This window comes from Mesocricetus auratus, unplaced genomic scaffold, assembly GCF_017639785.1.
Source record: "Mesocricetus auratus isolate SY011 unplaced genomic scaffold, BCM_Maur_2.0 Super-Scaffold_100676, whole genome shotgun sequence".
NCBI classification, from domain to species: domain Eukaryota; kingdom Metazoa; phylum Chordata; class Mammalia; order Rodentia; family Cricetidae; genus Mesocricetus; species Mesocricetus auratus.
In genome coordinates, this window is record NW_024429266.1 from 62,324,189 (window position 1) to 62,348,223 (window position 24,035).

The 24,035-nt window shown below is 43.1% G+C and overlaps 1 protein-coding gene across 1 annotated transcript in view; it reads left to right on the top strand.

Moving 5' to 3' along the window:
• Nckap5 (NCK associated protein 5) overlaps window positions 1–24,035 on the top strand; it is an 831,052-nt gene that overhangs the window by 35,770 nt on the left and 771,247 nt on the right. The window contains exon 2 of the mRNA XM_040738960.1: window positions 9,628–9,756. Within this exon, the coding sequence (XP_040594894.1) occupies window positions 9,688–9,756 (69 nt within the window). The 5' untranslated portion in view covers window positions 9,628–9,687. The remainder of the gene's footprint in view (window positions 1–9,627; window positions 9,757–24,035) is intronic.

A 24,035-nucleotide genomic window follows, 5' to 3' on the forward strand; every position in this document is an offset into this window, starting at 1 on the left:
GAGGTTGGCAGGGCTGGGAAACAGCTGCCTACTTCTCTAGGCTTCTCTTTCAGGGTGTAGAATGTGCTAAATTTGGATTTCGATGATGGTCACACAAAATGCTGTATTAATGGGTCGATATGGTGTTTGACTTACACCTTAGTAAAGCTGTAAATTGAGAGATGACAATGGATTTTAAAGCATTAAATTCTACTTAAATTGTCTCATAGATTAAAATATTTTAGACACAAAAGGGATCTTAGCAAACATTCACTTGATTTGTCTTTATCTGGGAGATGAAGGGACTGGAGACTGGAGAAATTGATTTGTCAGACGATATGAATGTAATTAGTTGAAAAACCAAAAAAATCCACCTTACACTGGAATTCTATAATCAATAGTTGGCAAATCCCACTGAATCCATTTATATAGCAAAATTATGGTGTAGATATGGTAATAACTCATAACTTAATTAGTGTGATCCTTCAAAACAGCCACATGTGGGTTAAGTTAGTTTTTTTTCTTTTTTGTAGATGAGATCAAAATGCTAAACCCAGCAAGGAAGAAAGTGTAGATGACCCCAAACAACACATGCCCATGTATCCCAACATCTGTTAAAGGAGATGCATGAAATCATTTTTGAGAGAGTCTCTTTAGTTTCTGTGTTGTAGCAGCAAACACAAATCTCTAAAACACATTCAGTAACCCTGTAATATTTTCATTTTATACTAAGGGGGAAAGTCCTTAATTCTTTCAGAGAATATTTTTCTAACTTGGAATAATTGCTTCCACATTGTGGGTTCATATAAAAGGAGAATAAATTATTTTTTGAAAAAAAGTTTGAATTTCTTCCATTTACACAGACAGACAGGTGATGGGGAATTTAATTTTCCTTCCAAACCCTGTTGCTGTATGTAGTTCTCTGTGTTAGGATTTAATATTTCAATCTGCTCTACATGGAGTTTTTCATTAATTCAAACTTTGCAAAAATAATTACCAAAATTTCAGAGCCATGTAATTAAAGATTGGGAATGAATAGGCCCTGGGCTATGTACTTCTCTTAGGGGAATTCATTTGGCTTGTGAAACTTAATGTTTTAAAGTGTGTGTGTGTGTGTGTGTGTGTGTGTGTGTGTGTGTGTGTGTGTAATTCTTGCCACCTGCCTTGTTTGGTGTGGGGTATATTGTTCTTGGCTACTGTGTACATCAGACTAGCTGGATGATATGCTTCCAGCTTCTTCTGTTTGGTCTTCCCACCTCACTGTAAGGGCACTGGCTTATGGACCCACACCCGTGCACCTTTCCATGGGCTCTGGGGATGCAAATTCAGCTTTTCATGCTTCTGTGGAAGTCCCTTACCTTCTAGGCCATTTCTCTAGCCTTTGAAACTTAAGAAAATATGATTTTTAAAGTTGGGAGATTTTACATAATTATTTAGATGTGGGCCTTTTGTTTAAATGAAAAGTAAATGGAAGGTTTTGGAAAAATGGGTCTCTACCCTGGCACAATGATGATCAGGCTTGGGTAAGCGGTAGCTGACTGTGGGTGGTTGCACATCCCAGGCTCCTGGCTCCACTTATCCTATGCCCCCAGAAACAGTAGTCATACGTATTGTATCTGCCAACCCTGCCAGACATCTGCTGCCATGCATAGTAAAATCTTCTAGATTGGAGATAGGCCAGCATGTGTTGACCTCACTAGACTATAACAGATCATAAAGTCCATGCTATAACATTACGTCTCAGGTCAGAGCAGATGTCATTCGCCTGTTTGTTGTTTCAAAGTTACAGGAAGCAGGCTGACCACATAGCCAATCAGATTAAACACAGCACGTACAATTATACATAGCATTTGATACTGATAGAGATACAAAGACTGCCAGTGGGCCTGGAGAGAGAGCTCAGCATTTAAGAGCACTGCTGTTACAGAGGACTTGAGTTCAGTTCCTGGCACCCACAGCCACCTGTAAATCTAGTTCTAGGGGACCTGATGTCTTTCTTTGGCTTCTTTGGTTACCTGTACACATGTGTACACACACACACACACACACACACACACACACACACACACACACACAAGTCTTTTTTTAAACTGTCATACTTTAAGTAATTTACAGTACTATACTTTTAATAATTTATTCTCTGACAATTTTCTTCATCCTTCCCTCCACCTTCTCTTTTTCTCCTTCACTTCCACCATCCTTCCTCCCACTTTCAAGTCTTTGTTTTAATTTGCTTTTTGCTTTGTGAGCTACTGTGTTTAGCCAGGACACCCCCTCCCCGCCCCGCTCCAGTGGACATGGATGAGAAACCGTCTGCATGAGGAGACACCAGTGGCCACATCACTGGAGATAATAGCCCCTTCTCACCATTCTTTTTGAGTATACGCTGACCTTGTAAACCATTTCCACGTGAAACGGTATGCCAAGGCAGAAGAGATGTCTCAGTTGATAATGTGAACAAGGAGAATGGATCCTGAGGAATAACACCTGAGGTTGACCTCTGGTTTTACATGCATCCACCCACACATGTGCGCCTGAATATGCGTATGAAACAAATCATATCACATTCTAGGACACATTTAGATATTTCCTGGATCTGGTGATTGATGGGTTCAAAAAATAATGATCTTAATGGTGTAAATGTCACAATGAACTCTGCTGAAGTAAGGAAAAGACCTTCCCACAAACAACCTCCCTTCTAGTCAAAGCACTATGACAAGAAAAGTAAACAAGGCATAAATATTGGACAGGGAGGGCCCAAAGGGTTGCTATCTTGTTTCTAAAATTTTTCGCAGAAAGTTGCAAGTAAACAGACCACTGCATCTTGGCTCTTTGAGTCCTGCAATGCAGTTATATATGTATGCTACCTGAGCACAGGCGAAGGTACTTAAAAATAAGGTCAAACCTTGCTTACACAATGTTCAAAAGTTATATTCTGATAGTGCCATAAGCATATGAAGAGGATGTAATAAAAATGTCCTAATTTAGAACACAGAAAGTAAAAGATTGAGATCTTTGACCTCAAATCATTGACATTCTGTATTATGATAGATTAAAAAGAAAGGAAGAAAAGTAAGTTCACACACTTATACAAAGCCCTAATAATTAAAAGTTTTAATTTTTACCACTTAAAAGCAGGGAAGTGATAGCATGAGGAGGTGGAATTTTGGATATATGTATGCATGTAGAGAATATGCACGTATATACATATACACATTTTGTATGTATTCATATTAAGGCACATGTGAAACATCTGAGCTTTTTATTAAATATAAATTTGACTTGTGTGTGTGTAAGTGTGTGATGCCTGTTTGCACGCATTGTATGTGTGCATCCGCAGGTGTGGCAGTCAGAAGACAACATTTGGAGACAGGTATTCTCTCCTTTCACCTTTATGTGGGTTCTGGGGATGAAAAGTTGGTCATCAAGCTCTAACTGCAAACATGTTACCTGCTGAGCCATCTCAGCAGCCCCAAGCTTAACTCTTAAGTGGATTTCAGTAAGTATTTTGTGTTCTTGAAAAGAGAGTCTAGTCCACCTCCCTCTCGCAACAAGCAGATAACACGTGCAATTTAATTAAACACTGAATAGAGAAGAGAAACATCTGCCGTAGATTTTTTCTCCTAAATTTAATTTTGGCGGTTTATTACATATAACATCATTAATATCACAGTCTACATTGTATAGTTTATTAAAATGGTATTATTTTGTGTATGTTAATTGGTTTTGAAGGTTTAATGCTTACTCTTGATTTACTTGGCTTTTAGCAGGCTTTTACTTACTTCAGGGTTATGTGGGGTTGAGGAGTACGTGGAGGAAGCTTATTCTAAAATAAAATAGAATAAATAACCTCTTGGAGTGCAAAGAGACACTCTGGGTAATTGGCAGGATTTTAACTACCAGCTAAAACCTCTGCAAAAATGGATCGACTTCCAATTTATTTGACTCTGTCCATTTCCTCAGTCGTTTTGGGTTTTCACTTGTGTTCAAAGACATTTAATGAAAAATAATGGCTGCTGCAGTGTGCAGGGACGTCGCAGTCAAATCTTTGCTGGATTTTCGGAATGCATTCCTCCTCATAAACTGCTTCCCTAATGGGTTGTGTTGTGTCTCAACTGGCTTTGCAGCATTTAGCCCGTGCTTTCCCCAACTGGCCCCAGATGGAAAATACTCTCTTGAAATTGGATGGCTTTTTAAGTGTTGCTCTCCACAGCCAGCTCAAAGCAACAACAACAGCAACGAAAATCAGCTGAACAGAATGTCTTTGATAGCATGGTCCATACCCCCCCGTGTCCTATGTTCTTGAATGCTTTTTTGCTTCGGGCAGTTGGGATTTTTCTAATTTAACTAATTCATTAACATTAGCAGATGACACACTGCAGAATTTTCCCCCAGTCACATCTCAATCTTCTTCTGTTCCACTGGAGTTGCATGCATGCTGTATTCATTTATTTAATTAATTAATTTACGTGCTGTGGGTTATTTATTTATTATTAGGATTTCCTGATATAACCGTTTCATTTCGATTCTGATTTTCTTCTGAAGTGTTCACGTACAGTGCAGAGACATTTTGTATAAGGAGTTTTAAAACGTTTCTTCAAGCAGTACATGAAGGAGAGGCTGAGGAGGGAGTATGGGGAGTCCTTAAAAGAATACCCGGGAGATGCTCATGGCGCTGCTGTCTCAGTGTGTGTGCCCTGTAAAAGTGCAGTTGGTATATGTGCCTTGACAGTCCCTGGCCATACCAGAGTGTCAATAAAGGCAAGTTATCCAAGGTTAGCTCCACCCAGAGCTAATACTATTAGCAAAACTAATTTTTCATTAATACACTATTATATTTTACATTGCATTTGGCTAGTCAATATGTAAATTTCTTCTTAGACTTTAGGTGTCCTAAAAATTTGAACATATGTTCCTGTCCCCTTCCTCCCCTCTTCACTTGGTTTTTTTCTTTCTCCTCCCTTCCCTCCTTCCGGCCCTCCCCTCTCTATCTTCTTCATTCCCTTCCTCTCTTTCTTTCTTCCACCTCACTTTTCCTACCTATCTTCCTGTCTATTTCCCAAGTGCTCTCATTATATGTGTATACCACCATACCTGGCTATTGTTTTTTATCTTTTAAGTGGTCTGGCTTTTGCCTCTTGGGATGACTTTCCCATGATCATTTTCTCATGTTTAGTGAACAGTGTGTGTGTGCATGCGAGCGTGTGTGTGTGTGTGTGTGTGTGTGTGTGTGTGTGTTTGGTGTATGTTTGTGTTTGTTTATGTGCACATGTGTATAGGTGCATGCACATGCATGTCAATGTGTGTGGAGGCCAGAGGTCAATGCTAGGAGATTTTCTCTGTCATTCTTCACTTAGGTTTTGAGACAACTCCCTCTCTGAACTTGTAATTCACTGATTTCACTAGGCTGACCAGCCAACGAGCTTCAGGGATGCTCTTGTCTCTATTTCCACAGCGCTGGGATCACAAGTGCATCTGCAACTCCTGGCTTTTAAATGGTTGCAGATCCAGACTAGAGTCTTCATACTTGCAAGGCAGGCACTTTACTTACAGAGATCTCCCCAGTCCCAACTAACAAAAGTTCACATTTATGGTGTGGGGATGGTGCTTCCATTGAGGCAGGTAAGAGGCCAGGACTTCTATTGTCACCACATTGTTCATTGTGGGTTGGTTCTTATTATCCTGAAATGTTAACATTGTTCAATGCTTGTATAATACTGTTGCGAAGGAGTAATTACCATTAAATTACATCATTGACAGCTTGAAGCATGTGAAAGAGTTAAGAGAATCAAGCAGGTAGACAAACTAGGCTACCTGAGGAATTTTACAAAGATTGTCATTCTCCCTGGGAACATTCTTCTTAAGCTATGGTAAAACATAAAATCCATCACCTAGCATTTTCCCTGATCTTATTATGTATACTAGAGGAATGACCAATATTCTGATATTTAATCCTGAGCACCTACTGTGTGTCAATCACTGGAAAAAAGACTCAAGTAAATTGTCTTATTAATGGAAGTTTCCTTATTAGTTGTGGTTTAGAGAATTAAATATATTAAAGAAATTGTTGAGTGTTATTGGCTAGTAAGAAGTGGAGACTGAAAACCAGTGTCCCCTTTGATTTTGGATGAGAGCTTGTAGTTGGTAATTATGATTTGGTACTTTTGTAGGCACTACCTTTCTAGCTATTTTTATTCTCAAGAAATGAACTTTCCTTCAGGCAGTTTTTTTCAAAAATGGTTTCTCTGTGTATCCTTGACTGTCCTGGAACTCATTCTGTAGACTGAAGTCACAGAGATCTGCCTGTCTCTGCCTCCCAAGTGCTAGGATTGTGCCATTGCCTGGCTCACACTGTTATTTTGTAGCCTCTTCTCATCCCTTCTCATGGTCCCTCTGCCTGGAATGATGCTCTATATCTTTTCACCCTAGATGCTTCTTACTCTGCCATTCTATATAGAACGGTTCTGTGTTGGTATATGTAACTCAGGTTGTATCACTGACTGTAGTTATTTCCTAAGACCATCAACTATCACAGTTTGGGTTTATTTTTTTTTTTGCCTACTCATTATCTATATATTCCACTAGAAGGTTAAGTTCCATGGAGGCAAGTACCTAGCCTTTATAGTTGAGTGCACACTTGTTTGTGTGTGTGTGTGTGTGTGTGTGTGTGTGTTTATATGTATGTTTGTTTAGCATGGCCAGAGTTACAATGCCCAGTATTCCTTTATCACTTCCTGCCTTACTTTTGGAGACAGAGTCTCTCACTAAATCTAGAATTCGCAAGTCCAGGAAGACTGCATAGCCAGTGAGCCTCCGTGTCTGCCTCCCTAGCACTAGAATTACAGGCACAGCATTGCTCTTAGATTACTCTTAGTTTTATGTGGGTTCTGGGGAATCCAACTCAGGTCTTTCATGCTTGCATGAACAAAATCTTACCTACAGAGCCATGTACCCATAGCTAGTCCTTTTTATACCTATGCTTTCAACATCTAGGGACTGGGCATTCTTTGTGGAAAGCACTCAGAATATATGTGCTTATTGTGAAGAAATCACTGCCAGTCACCATGGCAGGGTTTGAGATATCTGGTTACATGACATCCTTAGTCAAGAGTAGAGAGAAAGAATACACACAGACTCTCTGCTTGTATACAGCCTTATTTCTCTTTTAAGAAGTTCAGGACCACCTGCTAAGGGAACTATGCCATCTACACCTGTCTCAATAATTCCATCCTAATTAACATAATGAAGACAACCAACCCACAGCATACTCATATGTTACAGGCCAAGCCAAAACAGAGCACCTGTTATTGATACTGCCTTTCTACATGGTTCTAGCTTATCTCAAGTTGAGAGTTGTAGTCAACCATCACGTAGATAGATGTTCAAGCTTAAGAATTTTCTTCTTAATTTGAGGTAGACAGAGGCAAGGTTTTTGGTGTATTATTAAAATTTGTTGTTTCCAAATGGGAAACCTGGAATGACAAAATGGAGGAAGAATCCAGAGCTAGAGGTTAAATCCATTCATTTACCAGAGTGGATGAGCTTTAGGTAGACTCTGCCTAGAGCCTATCTGTGTCAACCTTTGTGATAGAGGAATCCAGAACAGGAGGTCTCAGGTGACTATAAGGTCAAATATGTTTGATACAGGCTTGACTTCCAACAACTAAGAATGGGGGTACATATTCTTTTCAGTTTTATGCCTCATTGTTTCATCAAGGATGGAGGAGACTCATGAGACCCACCCCATCCTGAGGAACTATTGGCAGTTTTTTGTTGCTGGCATAGGAGATGATGTTTTCTTCAGTGGTATAACCACTGATAAGTTGCCCATGATCTAGTAGATAGTTACAATGAATCATGAAAGCAACTCAGTGAGACATTCAGGCATACTGTCTCGGGTGCATGCACAAATGCACTTGAGTTCAAGCACACATGTGGGCGCACATACACGCACAAACAGGCAAGAAAGTAGGAAGGGTATGTGTTGGGAAGAGGGAATGGAGTAGGGGAGGGTGGGGGATGAAATGTGAAGAGGGGAGAAAATAACCATAATTCATTATATTTGTGTGTGAAACTCGAAGAGTAAACAAACAAAAGACTAATTAGCATAACTTTTTGTTGAGTCATTCTGTATCAGCCTTACTTGGCTATCTTGTTTTAGAGGATATGAGGCAATTTCTATATTTTCTACTCTTTTTTTTTTAATCACCAAAGGTATACTGAAGTTTATTCAGTGGTAGCTAAGGTTACCTGTGGATATTTATAATTGACAGGTTAAGTTATAATCTACTTTTCAACAATTCCCACACTCATTGTCCTATTGACATAGTTAAACTTCAGCACTTGAGGAGGGGAAAGAAAAGCCTTGCAGAGAGGCTAAATGTTTATTCATGGTCACATGGCCAAAGGGTAAGGAAGCCTAGACTAAAATCCATTTCTTTTTCTTTTTTTCCCCGAGACAGGGTTTCTCTGTATTGTTTTGGAGGCTGTCCCGGAACTTGCTCTGTAGACCAGGCTGGCCTCGAACTCATAGAGATCTGCCTGCCTCTGCCTCCTAAGTGCTAGGATTAGAGGCGTGCGCCATCAATACCTGGCTCCATTTCTTTTTAAAAATATAAAAATTGTATTAATTCTTTGAAAATTCCACATGTGCATACAGTACATTTTGATTATATTTACCTCCCATTCCTCCTCTTAACTCTCCTAGCTCCATCCTCCATTTTATCAAAACCTCTCTTTATAACAAATGTCTCACAGACTCAACCTTGTGATGCCTGAGTACTCATGGGTGTGGAGACATTGTAGCATGGTGAAGCCACCAACCAAGGCACATCCTTCTTTTTTTTCTTGTCTTTTACAATTGTTGAAACTTGGAACGTAATATGTCATGGACTTTTATTAAGCAAGATTCTTACTCATTCTAGAACAGGCAACGTCAGTGCAATTCCTGATGAGCAGTGTTCTATAACTAGTCACTGACTGTGGCTTCTGAAAGCGAATGGGTCTTCTAATGCATGTGAGTGCAGTTGCCCATGCAGGACAGAAGAGAACATCAGATCCCATGGAGACAAAGTTACTTGTGGTTTAGAGCTGCCTGATATGGGTTCTGGAAACTGACTTTCCAATCCAATACTGTAAGAGCAATAGGAGCTCTGGTCCACTGGACCGTGGCTCCAGCTCCTTACATGGTATTTTGACAATAATGTGCAAGCTTGGGGTTCTCCTTGTTGGGTCAAAGGCTCAGTAATTCTTGATGGTGGAGTTTGGTTTTTTGGGTTTGCTCTCATGGGATTTGCAGACAGTACCTGTGTGCATAGAAATAGAATGCATCTGGGAGATGGAAAGAGGACAGGTATGGAACAAGTGTGGCGTGATGCAGACCACTTGCTTTTGGCCAAAGTCTGCTGGTTTAACATGCTAGTCCTTTCCCGACTCTGCAAGCACAACCCGTACAACATTCACACACCTTCGAATAGATGGCTCAAGACAGTGCCACTGAGAGAAGTCTTGTGAGTTGAGCAGCACAGTTTTAGACTTACTGTTTGGGTCTGGGTACTTTTTTGGCCCTAGTTTCTGGTAGGAATGTTGCTAAATGAAAAGTTTAAACACTGTGCTCTTGATCACAAAACCTGTGTTCACTTTTTGCAGTGGCTGTGGAGACAGACGGGGGATTCTTATAAATTGCAAAGGAAAATACATCACTCACCCATGGAGGGGAAGAGACAGCTGGATAAAAGGGACTTTGGTAAAAGACTCTCTCTGGACAGCAGTCTTGTGGTAAGTGCTAAATAGTCACTGATCACTGTATGTGTTTTGGCTTCAAATACATTATTCTTTGACTGTTATTTCCTGAATGCCAAGCTCCTAAAACCCTGGTTCCATTTACCTCATTATAAACATCCCTTGGGATTTGGGCTCATTTATTTTTTCACAAACTCAAAAGCCAGAAAATTATTGGAATGTTTGCATAGTGTCTTAATAGTTAAATGTCATAATCTGTCAGCATTACATATAATTACATTAATTCTGGCTGAAATAGTCATTAGCATATACAAAATGTTCTGTGCCTCTGGTCCAAATGCTAGGCCTATGTGTAGTTGCTCCATCATACTGTTAACTATAGAGCTAAACTGAACAAAAATTCATTACAACTTTTGAGTGTTGAAGAGCCAAGGGAGTGCTTATTGGCTGTATATCCATTCCATTCTACTTAATGTTTCTTTCTGAGAGTTCTCACTCTGGTGGACATTATTCTTTTTTCAAAACTTTATTTAGCATGTGTACATATGGTGTGTGTGTGTGTGTGTGTGTGTGTGTGAATGTGGAAAAGTCTTGTGGAGATCAGAGAGCTGTTTTCAGGAATCTGACTTTGCCTTCTACCTAATTGAGACAGTCTCTCTCATTTCGGCTGCTGTGCTGTGTACCCCAGGCTAGCTGGCCCTGGGACTTCCCACTGGTTCTCCCATCTCCATATCCCATCTTGCCACAGCTGTCCTGGAATTTCAGATGAGCACACCATATCCAGCTTGCTGTGTGGTTTCCAGGGGTCAAATTTATGTTATTAGGCTTGCTTGGCAAGCACTTTTTACCAACAGAATCATCTTGCTTGTCCAATGGACATCATTCTTAACAGCCACGTTGGGATTCCTTTCATGTGTGAGTCTGGTTAACTCAAAGAAACAGTTTAAATCACTGTGCTTAGAAGCTAGGTTTTTTTTCTCCACAGGCTCTGGATCAACACATGTAAGTTACCTCTTCTGTTCCATGACACATGTGAACACAGCAAGAAATCAGATGAAGGCAATAGCTTATCGCCATTTGCTCACTAGGGAAATAGAGATTTCCCTTCTTCCCTTCCTTTGTGGGAGTAGCAGGAATGTGCCGTACTCAGCACTCACAGCAACTGGCCTGGAAACTGGCACATAGACCATGGCTGACAAAACATCTGTCAGGATTAAGGAGCATGAGCACCTGGATTCTATTCCAAGTACACATGTAAAAAAGCCAGGTGTGAGGGCAGCGCTGGGAAGTGGAGGCCGAAGTGGAGGCCGGTGACCTCCAAGGCTGTTTGGACAGCTGGCCTAGCTTATTTGGTTACTTCCAGTCTTGTGAGTGACTCTTTCTCAAAAAGCCCAGGTGGACAGAGGTGCCTGAGGAATGACACCAAGATTGCCTGCTGACCTACACTTACACATATGCATAGGCACACACACCTGGTGGTCATGTCTACCTCTCCCACCCCACCACCCTATTGGGGAACTGGTTTATCAATTATTCCTCTCTGCTTCAGCTCTGAGTCCAGGATCAGGTTTTTGGTTTTTTGGTTTTGATTTTCTTTTTTTTTTCTTTCTTTTTTTTTTTCTGTGATCATGGCCACTTCCCTTTAAAGCTTTTCCTGTGTGAGGGTCTGGGCGCTGGGAAGATGATATGCAAAGCAGTCACATGTCAAATTCTCTAGTGTGACCCAGAACCTGGTATCAACTGTGAGCTCAGTGTTGACCATGGATGCTGGTGATACTTTAAGTGTTCTTTCCTGTAGATGCAACCACGCCTCACACACTAGGTCCTGTGATGTCTACAAGGAAAATGGGTGAATGAGGTGTGGACTCTCATGTGTCAATTCCCTTTTCAACTTCCAGGAAAGCTGGTATAAGGGGTGTTTTCTGGGGCTCTTTTGCAGGAGAAGGTCTTCAGGAGCATTGACAGTCCAGTGTGGTGTGACTCTGCCTAGGCAGAGACAGAGACAGCGACAGCCATATGGACTGATGGAAACAGTTGAAAGGGGATTCTTTTAATCCAGAAGTGGCACCCAGAGCCACTCATTACTGCCTCCAGTCTCAACTAATATGCAAATACCCTGCAAAGGCAAGCCTGCTAAGCTATGGTCTTTGAATAGTTCACAGTACCAGTCCTTATACAGGCCCTTCGATCAATTCAGAATGTGAACCAGAAGAGCTGAGTTCTAGGGGTGCTGTTGGCAAACAGAAGAATGTGTGTAGTTATTTATTTTGTGTGTGTGCACACATGTTTACATGGCAATGCATGTATATGGAGGTGGGGGACAATTTCCTGGAGTTCATGCTCTCCTTCAATTATGCAGGCATTGAGGATTAATCTTAGGTCATCAAGCTTGGTGGCAGGCATGGTGCTTTTACCCACTGAGCCTTCATGTTGGCCTCACCCTGTCTTTTGAGACAGGGTCACTCATTCACCTGGGATCCACCCGTCTCTGACTCCCCAGCTCTGAAGTCACAAGCATGTACCACCAGTGACAGCTTGGTATATGGGTTCTGGGGAATCCTCCTGCCTGTGTACCATACTTTACCAAATGTACTGTCTAGCTGGCTTCCCTCTGTTTTTTTGAGACAAGGCCTCTCACTGACCTGAAGTTCACCAACTTGGTTACACTGGCAAATAGGTCCCCAGGATCTGCCTATCCTTGCAACCCCAGTACGGGGACTGTAAGCTTATTCTGGTCAGCCTGGTGGGCTTTGTTTTGTTTCTTCTTGCATTTATTCTGGCAATGGGACTCAGGTTCTCATGCTTACAAGTCAAATACCTTACTAACTGAGCCATGTCCCTAGCCTTGTAAAACTCTTTTGAATCACAGAATGGTAAACTAGAGATGTACTGTCTAGTCCTTTACCTAATAGAAGAAATAGTTAAGACCCAGAATAGTTTCCTGCTTTTCCTAAAGTTAACCAGGAGAATAACACCAGGTCAAGAGCATAGGTCTTTATCTTTCACTAAATGTTAGCCCAGGAGGAGATGTCCTTTGGGGACACTAGGTGGATGAAAAGGAAACATGGATTTCTTATAGCTCGAGACTCTAGCGCAATAACCATTAGGATCAAATGTCTGAGTTAGGAGACCCAGCGGTGATTCCCTCATTCAGGCTTTACAGGAGAAATTTCCTCCTCATGTACTCCAAAAATAAGGTGCTGTTAACTTTAGTACCTTTTTATTTTACTTAATCAAATCATGAAGTATGGAGTCAGCAATTGTAGCGCTCTTGCAATGGCTTTTAAATACTGTCTTTAGGCTGGGGGAAGCATAGAAGGAAGAAAGATGTAGTACAGATAAAGGCAAACAAAGAATAAAAGAACAGTTTATGTCCTTTAGTAACAACTTGGCACACAGAGGAATTTTGAAGTGTGTGTGCGTGTACACTTGTGTGTGCATGTATGTAACTGTGTGTGTGTGTATGTGACAGAAAAGGAGAGGTGGGGAGAAGATTGGGAGAGATCTCACACATGTCCATAGTCATAATCTTTAGTCTTTGATGTTGGTTTTACTCCATAAGTGACCCTTTGTAAGGGTAAAGTGATGTTTAAGTGAGATGGAAATGAAAAATGTCGGTTCCCAGGTGGTGAGTAAGGCCTGGAGAGGAAGGCGGGTGGGGGCATTTGCAGGACTGCAGCAGGCAGCCCAGCCCGATAAGCACAGCAAGCACAGTCTTTTTGGTGATGATAGAACCTCCTCAGAACCTGAAACCTCTTTTGGTTCCCACCACTTATCAGTTCTCTACATGACGCCTTTTAATCAGCCCAAGCCTGGCCTCACTCTGTCCTTTCCCGGGTGTCTGGACATTTGACACTTGGAGTCATCATCAGTGGAAGAGTAGACTGGGTTTTGGTTCTTAGATGTGTTTTTAAATTGGTATGTGTTGCATGTATGTCTGTGTGGGACTGTGAATACATGAGTATAGTGCCCACAGAGACCAAAAGATGATGCCATAGCCCCTGGAGCTGGAGTTACAGCCAGTTGGGAGCCTCCTGCTGTTGGTGTTAGAAATAGAAGGTGCATCCTCTGCAAGAGTAGCAAGTGTTTTTAACCATTGACTCATCTCTCCAGCCAGAATGCTCCTTGTTTCTTAAAAACCAATGCACATTTCAATAACAATTCTTTTGTTGTTTAATGTGTGTGTGCATGCCCATGAGTACGTGTGTGTGTGTGTGTGTGTGTGTGTGTGTGTGTGTGTGTGTGTGTGTGTACATACAAGAGCAGGTCAGAGGATAGCCTCTGGTGTTGGTTGGTCCTCACTTTATGCCTGATTTGAGGCAGGATATCTTGCCTCAAACACCTTGTATACACCAGGCCTTGAGAATGTCAACCTGTGCCGCTCCCCTGTCTTCCATCAGTGCAGGTTTCTGGGGGCTGGGGATATATCTGGGGAAAGGGGCAGAAGCCAGAAGATGGAGGACTGGGACAGTTAGCTTCTAGAAGTCTTGAAGGGTATAGAGAAGAATCCAGGAGAGCTTGCGGTTTACAGTAACACCAGTGCTGAGGACAGCAGGTGGGGGACAGAAGGTCCAGGCAGCAAGCACAGGCCTGTCAGCAATGGGGGCTGATGGAGTCTAACACCCAAACTACCTTAGCTGGCAGCTCTAGGTGTTTGGTTGGCAAATCTCACATTGAGGTTAGACCACAATGGTTTCCCTCCCGTAGTAATATTAGCAGAAATTTATTGAGTTTTAATACATGCCAGACAGTCTACTCAGTGCTTTATGTGGAAATGGTTGGCTAATACTACAACTCTTTAAGGTAAGAATTGTAGCTATCCCATATTTTACAAATGAGAAGTCTGCAGTTCGGTGCATGCCTCCACTTCCTCGAGGCCTTGGGACTGGTGAGCGATGGAGCTGGAATTTCATTCTGGCTCTGGCTTTGCAAACTTCAAAGCTCTGAAGTAGAAACCTCTTCTGTGACAGCCTCTCTGTGCTGCTTCCCTGCCAGAAGGGCCTTCCATGGGTTCTGCCACACCTGCCATACCCATGCCAGTGATATTGGAGGCAAGCTTGGTTACAGCAGAAACAATCTCTCAAGGAGTGGTGTTGAGAGGGAGGGAGAGAATCATAAGGAATAACGAGTTTTGAAACGTGGGGCTAGGTCTGCTTTCTGAGCTTGTGATTTTTATTCAGATTAACCAGATCTTTGAGACAACCCCCATTTTGGAAAAATGCATGCATTTACTTGTGGAATTATTGCCCAGAGGGAAGTCATTGAGGATAGGTGGGACACACCCAGCTGGTAGGTAGCTGTCCTCCTGTCGGGGTGCAGCAAGATTCTGGCCTGATAATCCTATTTGAGAACTAAGTAGACTTGTGGCTAAGACTGCTGACGGATGGGGGGAGGGAAGAACCAGAGGGAACACTATGTTTAGCTCACCACTAGCAGCTGGTGCCACCCAGGAGGGTTTTCCTTCATGGTGGTTTAGGCTTTTTCTGAAAGAGGCTTTGCCTTTGGTTCCTCTCAGCAGAGTGACACGATAACCACATCTTCAAAAGCTCCCATGAAAATGTCCTCACCCAGGTTTTTTGAGGCAGGGTCTTATGCAGGCCAGGCTAGCCTTGAACTTGCTGTCTAATTAGCTGTGACTATCAACTTGCCACAGCCTAGAGTCACCTGAGAAAGGAGTCTCATTTGAAGGATTGCCCAGCTCAGGTTGACTTGTGGGTATGTCTTTGAGGGCTTGTCTTGATTCTTACTTGATTTAAAGCTTTGTAAGAAAGCTAGCTTAGCATAAGCCCGAGCAATGTAGCTAGTAAGCAGTGTTCCTCCATGGTTTCTGCTTCAAGTTCTTGCTTGAGTTCCTGCCCTGAGTTCCTTCAGTGATAGACTGTAAATTACAAGTTGACATAAACCACTTCTCCCCCTAAGTTGCCTTTGATTAGAATGTTTTATTACAGAAGCTAAATGAAGCTTTAACAGTCACTGTGTAGAATGACTTTGCATTTCTGATTCTGATTCTGTCTCCCAGGTTCTGGGATTACAGTGCTAGGGATGGAATCCAGGGTTTTATGTCTGCTAGGAAGTTACTCTACAAGCTTATCAACATGTCTAGCCCCAGAAAATTTCCTTCTTGATAGGATCTTAGCCACTTGATTTAACTGATTGCCACATGAACCATTTATCAAACCTTGACAGTATTGACACTGTAAACCCAATAATACTTTGCGGTAGGTGTGTCCTATGCATTGTGTGTTGTTTAGTAGAACACCAGCCTTTTACTTATGAAATGCTAGTAACATCTCTTCTGGTTATGGCTACCAAGTCAGCCTTCAGACTTGACCAGCTGTCCCTGCACCCAGGAGCAGATCACCCCTGATGGAGCTAAAGTATAACTTCTTAGAGGACACAGGCCATGTCCTATTCACATCTGTGCTCCCAAAGCCTGACACATTGACCATGCTTAGTGTGATGAAGGTGAGTTTGAGCTGGTCCACGGGTAGGTATCTGTCTATTATCTCCAGAAACTTTGGCATAGGATCCTGGGTATGGAGACATGCTGTTGTTGTTTGTGATGGTTGGAGAGAGAAGATGACATACTACTTATTCTCATGCAAGGATGGTACTACTGTGTATGTTCTGTGTGTGTGTATGTGTTTGCCCATGTGTGTAGAAGCCAGTGAACAGTAGCAGTGTCATTCCCTAGGTATCATCCATTTTGTTTTTCAGACAAAGTCTCTCACTGGCTTAGACTTCACCGAGCAGATTCAGCTGGCTGCCAATGACTCTCAAGACTTTGAATTAGTTTAAATTCTTTATATTAATGTATACTTGTAAATTTGGGGGGCCATACAGTATCATAAAATTCTCAATGTATGGTATGGCAGTGCCTCCCAGATCATCTGCCCATGAACCACTTTCCTTCTGGGGTCATAGGGTAGACACTTTTTACCTTGACCTCCATCATCAACTGTATTTTGCTAGGACAGTGTGTACTATCTGTCAATCTCTGATTTTGTAGTTCTCTGAATCCTTGGAGTCTCTGAGATCAGTAAATCAAAATAGAAACTAGACATGTTTTGAAAGTGTTTGCAGATGCTGCATTATTGGTGAGGTGGGAGATTATCCTGTTTCCTTGGCAGAAATAAGGATAAATGGGCTGAGATGTTTGCTTGGCATGCTCCCTGTTTCCTTATGGCAGTAAGATCTGCTTGTCATCTTCCTGGTGTCTCACCATCTTTCAGTAACTGGCTTTATCAGAGCCTCTGTGTTTCCATGGCAACTGAGTTTCCTGCATTTTCCTATGGCAGCCTCATGCCATTTTCATGGCAGGCTCTCCAGTGCTTTGTCCATAACATCAGGTAGCATGTTGATCAGTCTCTTTGGGAGCACATCCTCAAACCCACCTGGCTCTGGGGCTTCCTTCTGGCATGTTGTTTTCAGGGTATCCTGCCCACCTATTGTTTTGGGGTGTTCTTTGTGAAGCCTGTTTTCAGGGTGCTCCTTCTGCACTCTCACTTTCAGGGTGTTCATCCCCTGGGGTTGTTTTCTGATGTCCTATATGCCAGTAGTGAGATACTTCCTGTGTGCCTTTTCTTCGTTTGTGGTACTGGAATTGAGCACCTAGTGTGCAAGGCTCCGTGGCACATGGGTGAGGAAATGCAAAGCAGGGTTTCTACTAACTTGTGAAGCTTTAACAATCTAGTATATTCAGAGATCACAGTACTAGCAGGATACACACACAGCAGGGCAAACAACAGTATGGACCTCGGAAGACGGCATCGTTGGTGAAGTGCTTACCCCACAAGCATAAAGGCTTGAGTTCAGTCTGCAGAACCCAGGTGAAAGAACCAGGAACAGTAGCATAGATTTGTAACCCCAACCCTCGGGAGGTAGAGGCAGGTGGATTCCTGGGGCTCACTGGCTAGCCCCTGTACTCCCTGTAGCAAAGGTTTATTGAGGAAGCCACAGAGCCTTTAAAAAGTGCCTCCAATATGCTCTGTTTATACTTTTGAATTTTTCTAGACCACAGATAAGCTCTGCTGTAACCCGGAATCACTTTCCCACTTTCCCACTGTCCCCTCTGGCCACCACTGTTCGTTCTTTCCTTAACATTCTTCCCCCTGGCTCCTGGTGCAAGGCAGGGTGCATCACACAGCTAAATTTTGGGGGTTCTTTGCTTCCATTGCTTTATCTGTGTAAGTTGTACCAACTCTCCGTATATCAATATCACCATCAGAATCTCAGTTGTTATATACTCACTTCTCTTCCTATGATGTCATTTGTTATCAGTTAATATTTATTAAACACCCACAGGGGTCACAGCATGTACTGCCTTGGCTCAGCTTAGCCAGTATCCATGGTCTTTCTGCCAGTTTTGTCCACAGCCCTCCTCTCCAACCCAATTCCAATTATTATTTTGGAAGCCAATCTAAAGGCATCATATTTGAACATTCCACTTAATGCCAGATGCTCAGACTGAGTCTCTTTCCCGTGGACCAGTTTGCAGTTGTCTTTGGTCTGGGATCTCTTCTGTAAGCCCCAGCAGAGGTTTCTCCAGGTTCCTTTACATTTCAGGTCATTCCAGATGTTTCCTCCTCATACATTTCCATTTTTAATGAGACTTAATGGTTCATAATTGTTCATTTTTGAGGGTGCCTCGGAGGTTCTCCTTTCTTCTGTCTTCTGGCACCTCTTCGGTCCTTGGTTTGAAGTGGCTATGGTAGGCTTCCTAATACAATTCATTCACAGACTGCTTTATGCACATGGCTGTGCTGAGGGAAATAAAATCATTTGGTCTGGTGAATTCTGGGATCCATCTGTCGGACCTGGTGCTGTGAGGAGCTTGGGGGCTGTTGGCTTTTTATAATAAGGGGAAGCTTTTGTCAGAGGCCTGCCATCTCTGGAGGTAGAATAGCTCAGAGGCCTGGCAGTAACCCAGTGCAGGCAGGGTTCGGAGACAGAAGTGCTTGCAGACATCAGTGAGGTGCCCTGGGATGAAGCTACTGCTGTCATTCTTCTTTCCTCTTGTGGTGGCTCAGCTGGCCCTGTGAGCATGGGAGGACGTGATGTGGACAGGGCAGACCCTGGGGTAGTAAGGGCTATCTGAGGGTCTTCTGGGCCAGATAGGATGGGCTCTCTAGCCTGCTTGGTGAAGTTGACAAGGAGAGAGGGAAGCAGAGGGGAGAGAGAGAGAGAGAGACAGAGACAGAGACAGAGACAGAGACACAGAGAGAGACAGAGACAGAGGGAAGGAGGGAGGGAGGGAGCTAGGGAGGAGAGAGAGGAAGAGAAAGAAAGAGGGAGGGAAGGAAGGGACAGAGAGAGAAGAAAGGAGAAGAGAGGAAGGGAGGGAGGATGAGAAAGATAAGAAAGGAAAGAGAAGTGGGGAAGGAGGGGTGGAGGGAAGGAGATAGTTGAGTGAGATATTTCTCATTCTTGTAGAAGGATCTGAAGAAATCCCCAGTCTAGGGGTCAGCAGTAGACTGTGTTTTTGTCACCTTTCTGTCAGTTGGGAGGGAAACAGATGGGATCCTCAGGTCAGGTGATGGAGGGGAAGCAAGGAGGTGGCGGGCAGGGAGGGTGGGAAGCACATCAGGAAGCTCAGGAGCCTGCATCTGGGAAGAGCCAGTGCTGTCCTTCTGCAATAACCGTCCTGCTCTCAGCCCAGGGTGAGGAGTCAGCCAGCTGCCAGTAAACACCACCTCAGGTGGAGGGACCATTGCCAAGGGTGTCCCTAGCAGCAGGTCAGAATGTCAGCATTCCACTTCCCTCTCCTGTGAGCTCTAGTCCCTTACAGTGGCTTCCATTGGCTGAGTCCATTCGGAAGTCAGAGGGGCAGGTGCTGTGGTACCACCCTGGGGTCGGTGCAAGGAGGGTAAGCGTGGAAGGTGGGTTCATTCAGAAGAACTGAGTGTGTGTGTGTGTGTGTGTGTGTGTGTGTGTGTATGTGTATGTGCACATGCGTGCATGCCTAGTTAGCTGTGGAAACAAGGGGGCAGTATTGGTCTTCCTCAGGAGCATCTGCTTACCCAGAACTTACCAGTTTAGCACTGAGCTAACTCCCTAGCCCCATAGCCATTTGTTCGTTCATTCGTTCATTTGTTTGTTTGAGACAGGGTCTCACTCTGCAACCCTGACTATTCCAGAACTCACTGTGTAAACCAGGTTGGCCTTGAATGGAGAAAGATTCATCTACCTCTACCTGAATGCTGGGATTAAAGGCTGCCTCTGCTTCCTGAGTGTGTGCTACAATTGAAGGCAGGCACTACCACACCAACAGTCCAGTTTTGATATGGTTTTGAAGTGAGTTTTTTTCAGCCTGGCACCATGGGCTATTTGCCTGGATTTGATGCTGACAAGACACCTTCAGAACTCAGGTCCTAGGCACCTGTGTTACGGACTTTTTCCTGCAGGGTCCTAGATGAAGATGCCTGGTACAGAGCTGTGTATCTCTGGATGACACTGACTATTTAAGAGGGTGATCTATTAGACTGGTCACTTCGTTAGAATTCTAAATTCTTGGGCTAGGGAGATGACAGTGTGGTTACAGTACTTGTGGAGTGAGCTCAGATCCCCAGCACCCATGCAAAAAGCCAGGTCTGGTGGCAGATGCTTGAGATGCTTGTAATTCAAGTGATAATGGGGAGGTAGAGACAGTTGGATCCATGGGGCTCATTGGATAGCAGGCTAACCTACTTGGTGAGTTCCAGGATAATAAGAAACCCTGTCTCCACAAGGGTTGATGGTATCCGAGGAGTGACAACCTAGGTTGCCCACTGGCTTCTATATACATATGCACACACATGCATGCAAACACTACATGTACATCCACACACTTGAACATGGACATGCTCAAAATAATAAATAAGTAAAGGAATAAATACCTTGTGCAGACATGCTTGACTGGAAAACCCACCTACATTGGATATGCATCCCCTTGCCTATATGAGCCTGGCCATCTTGCCTGCTTTCTTTGAGTCTCTGTACTCTTACGTATAAGCAGGCATAGCTATCTCTCCCTTCGTGGCCAAGGGGAAGAATCAAGGGAAGTAACTTCCAGCACATGCTGCACTGAGCCTTGTATGCCCTATTCTCTGTATTGTAAACACAAGATAGTGCTCTCTTTGTCAGCATATAGAAGGGGGGGATTCATAAAAGGCAAGTGTTCTTTTTTTCCTTTTTCCTTTTAAATATGCATATATGGTCTTTAAGAAAGAGAAAGTCATAACCAGAATGCTTTCAGTCAAAAATGTCCACTCTGGTTCCTTGCTACAGGTTGTCTCTTGCCAAGCCCAGAATTCCTTTCTTCTTACTCCAGTTGCTTGGGAGTTCCCTATTAATGACTATGCCAGACTTTTTAATATGGAACTTTGTATTTTTTTTCTGGAACTTTTGGGCTTCTGCCCTCCCAGCTGAATTCTGGCCAATGACTATTTATAACAGGTAATTTTATTCCAAATTCTTCCAAAAGTGCCCATGGCCTTCCAAGCACATGTACAATGACTCGCTGTGCCCCGGGTCCTGCTGAGTCTTTCTTCCAGGGCCCTGCAGGATCAGACTAGTGGACTGGGCTGTGAAACTCTTCTTTGTTTGCCTTCTGTTTTCAATTGCTCTGAGCTTTGCCAACTTGGAGCAGTAGGAGATAGATGGGTTTGGGGGAAGGAGCTGGAGAATGTTTCCCATCTAACAACCCCCCTTTGCTTTATTGAGGGAGGAGCAGAGGACAGCTTGGAGGGGTCGAAGTAGAAAAAGGTTTCCGCTACATAAAGAGAAAGAGGAAGCAGGGATTCAGTGGCATCTTGCCAGGCCCCAGGAATGCGCCAACCCTGGGAATTGGCCCTTGGCCAGCCCCCTCAGCGGCTGCTGACTTGGGAAAACGGGCTCTCTGGTGTCTGCCAAGAATGTAGACAATGGCCTTTTGGATGGCTCAGCTTTTGAAAGTTTGGTTTTTGTTTTATCATCACCAAAGGTAACATTTATTGGGCACCTATGTATGCATGCCAAAAGATAAAATGCATGATTGGGAGTCCCTGTAACTTAACCAGGCAGAATCACCAGGATCCTGGTTAATATAGAAAGCCTGCATCTAATTAGGTCTAATCTTCTATTGGGTCACACTGCCACCTTAGACATGAGTGCTGAGCAACACACAATTCTAGAATTAAAGTTAGTTTTAATTGTTGATCTCAACTGTAAATGAAGTTAGTTTGCTCCATTGTCATTTGGTTGAGAGAAGTCTTTGTTATAGATCAAGTGTGCTCTAAGAGAAAGAATCCAAAACTCAGTGCTTGGTTTAGGATAGAGTAGCCAGAGTAGCCATGATTGGCACTGCACATTGTTGTCTGGGAGGAAAAGAAAGTGGCTGGTCTCACATACACACACACCTTTTAATATGTGATGTACTACTAAGGAGTGGTGGTGATGGTGTTATTTTTTAAGATTTATTGTATTTGTGTGGATGTTTTTGTGTCTGTGTTAGTATATTCTATATGTATGTGGGTACCCATGGGGGCCAGAAGAAGGTGTTGGATTCTAGGGAATTGTGAGCGATCCTATATGGATGCTGGGAACCAAATGAGTCCTCTTGAAGAGCAGCAACTACTTTTAATGGCTGAGCCATTTCCTCAGATGCCAAATGATGCTGTTTTAGCAGTAACTGATTTTATTCTACCAAGAGTCTATCAAAATGGCTTACTAGGTCACCCAATCATGAAGATCTGAGTTCAGTGCCCCAGAACCCTCTGGAAACAGCACTCAAGAGGCAGACACAAGGGGACTTCAGTGCTCGATGGCCAGCCAGTCTAACCAAGTCTGTGCATTCTAGATTCAGTGAGAGACAATGTCCAGGAGGGGCCGTAGATGGCTAAGTGAGTTATGGAGATTGCCTCACCAGTCTGAGGACCTGCAATCTACTCCTGGAACCCATGGAAAGATGAAAGGAGAGAATCAGCTTTACAAAGCTATACTCTGTCTTCTAAATGCATACCATGGAACATATGTCTCTCCACAGCATGCATATGCATACAGTATTAAATAAATAAAACAAAAACTAAGGTATATTGCTATTAATAAAGATACCCAACACCAGCCTCTGGCCTCTACATGTGTGCACAGTATATGTGGCTATACATATGTACACATTATAAAAATAAATGGCTTTTCCATTCTATCTAAACAAGGATGTAGAATTGCATCCTCATTATACCAGTGAAGATGCTGAGACTAGAAGATTAAGTAACTTGTCCCAGGTCACATGACTCCAAGTAACAAGGTCTGTCTTCCTTCATAATGTGTGCTGTGTGTGGTATGTCTGTGATACACATAACTCCATTGTGTCCTTTAAAGTGAGGAGTTTTCTGGCTTCCCTTTGTTGCTATAGTGATGTGTGGGTGACTTCTAGGTTACTGCCCTGCCTGGTACCATAGCTTCAGAGATCATTTTTTACAGTGGCTTCTCTCAAAGTAGGTAGGTCCTTTTCAGCGTGGAGCCCATCAATGCAGATAGTCTATTCTCCCTTATGCAAGCCTTTCTCTGCACTCTGGTGAGATTCTATGAGAGGATTCTGTGTAAAGGGGGGGTTAGTGGGAGACTTCTCTGGTAGTGTCTCAGGAAGAGGTACAGCCCTTCCCACTTTGCTGTCAACCCCCCATACCTCCTCTTGAGAAAATTCTATTTGCGTGAATCCCATTGTATAAAAGACACATCAGTGACTGCTCTTCTCTGTTTCTAGAAGGATTCTTCACCTAACAAAGGGCTCAAGGAATATTTCTTTAAATAGCTTTTAATGCATTTTCAATTGGATTTAATTCTCAAAGATCCAACTTGCAGTCATAGTTTCCCATGCAGCTAACCCCCAGCATCAGACCTTTTTTTTTTCCTCTGATGGAAAACAGATCACAAATGATATTTTAGGTTTAAGAGCTTTCCTTAGGAGCCCTGAAGGGCCTGGAGAGAGGGAGGTTTTACTCAGATAGAGGAGACAAAGCCAGGCACCCAAGCCTCAGTCCTTCTCTGGAGATACCTGCCTGCACTGATGGCTGCAAGGGGGCTGCCTGGTGGACAGATCAGTGTCGGTGATGTCCTGTGCTCAATCCAGCATCACTCTTTATAACCTTCCTGAATGTCTGTAAAGAGGATTGCCCTGCACAGTGGTCTAGAAAGGTTTTCACTCCTGGCAAATTATATCTGTTGACTATTTACTCATTTAATAAAGTATTTTGTGCATGTGTGTGTGGCGGGGCATGCTTGCAAATGTGTGTGCGTGCATATAGAGGCCAGACAACAGCCTTCAGTCATCACAAAAGCCATTTTATTTACTTGTTTTG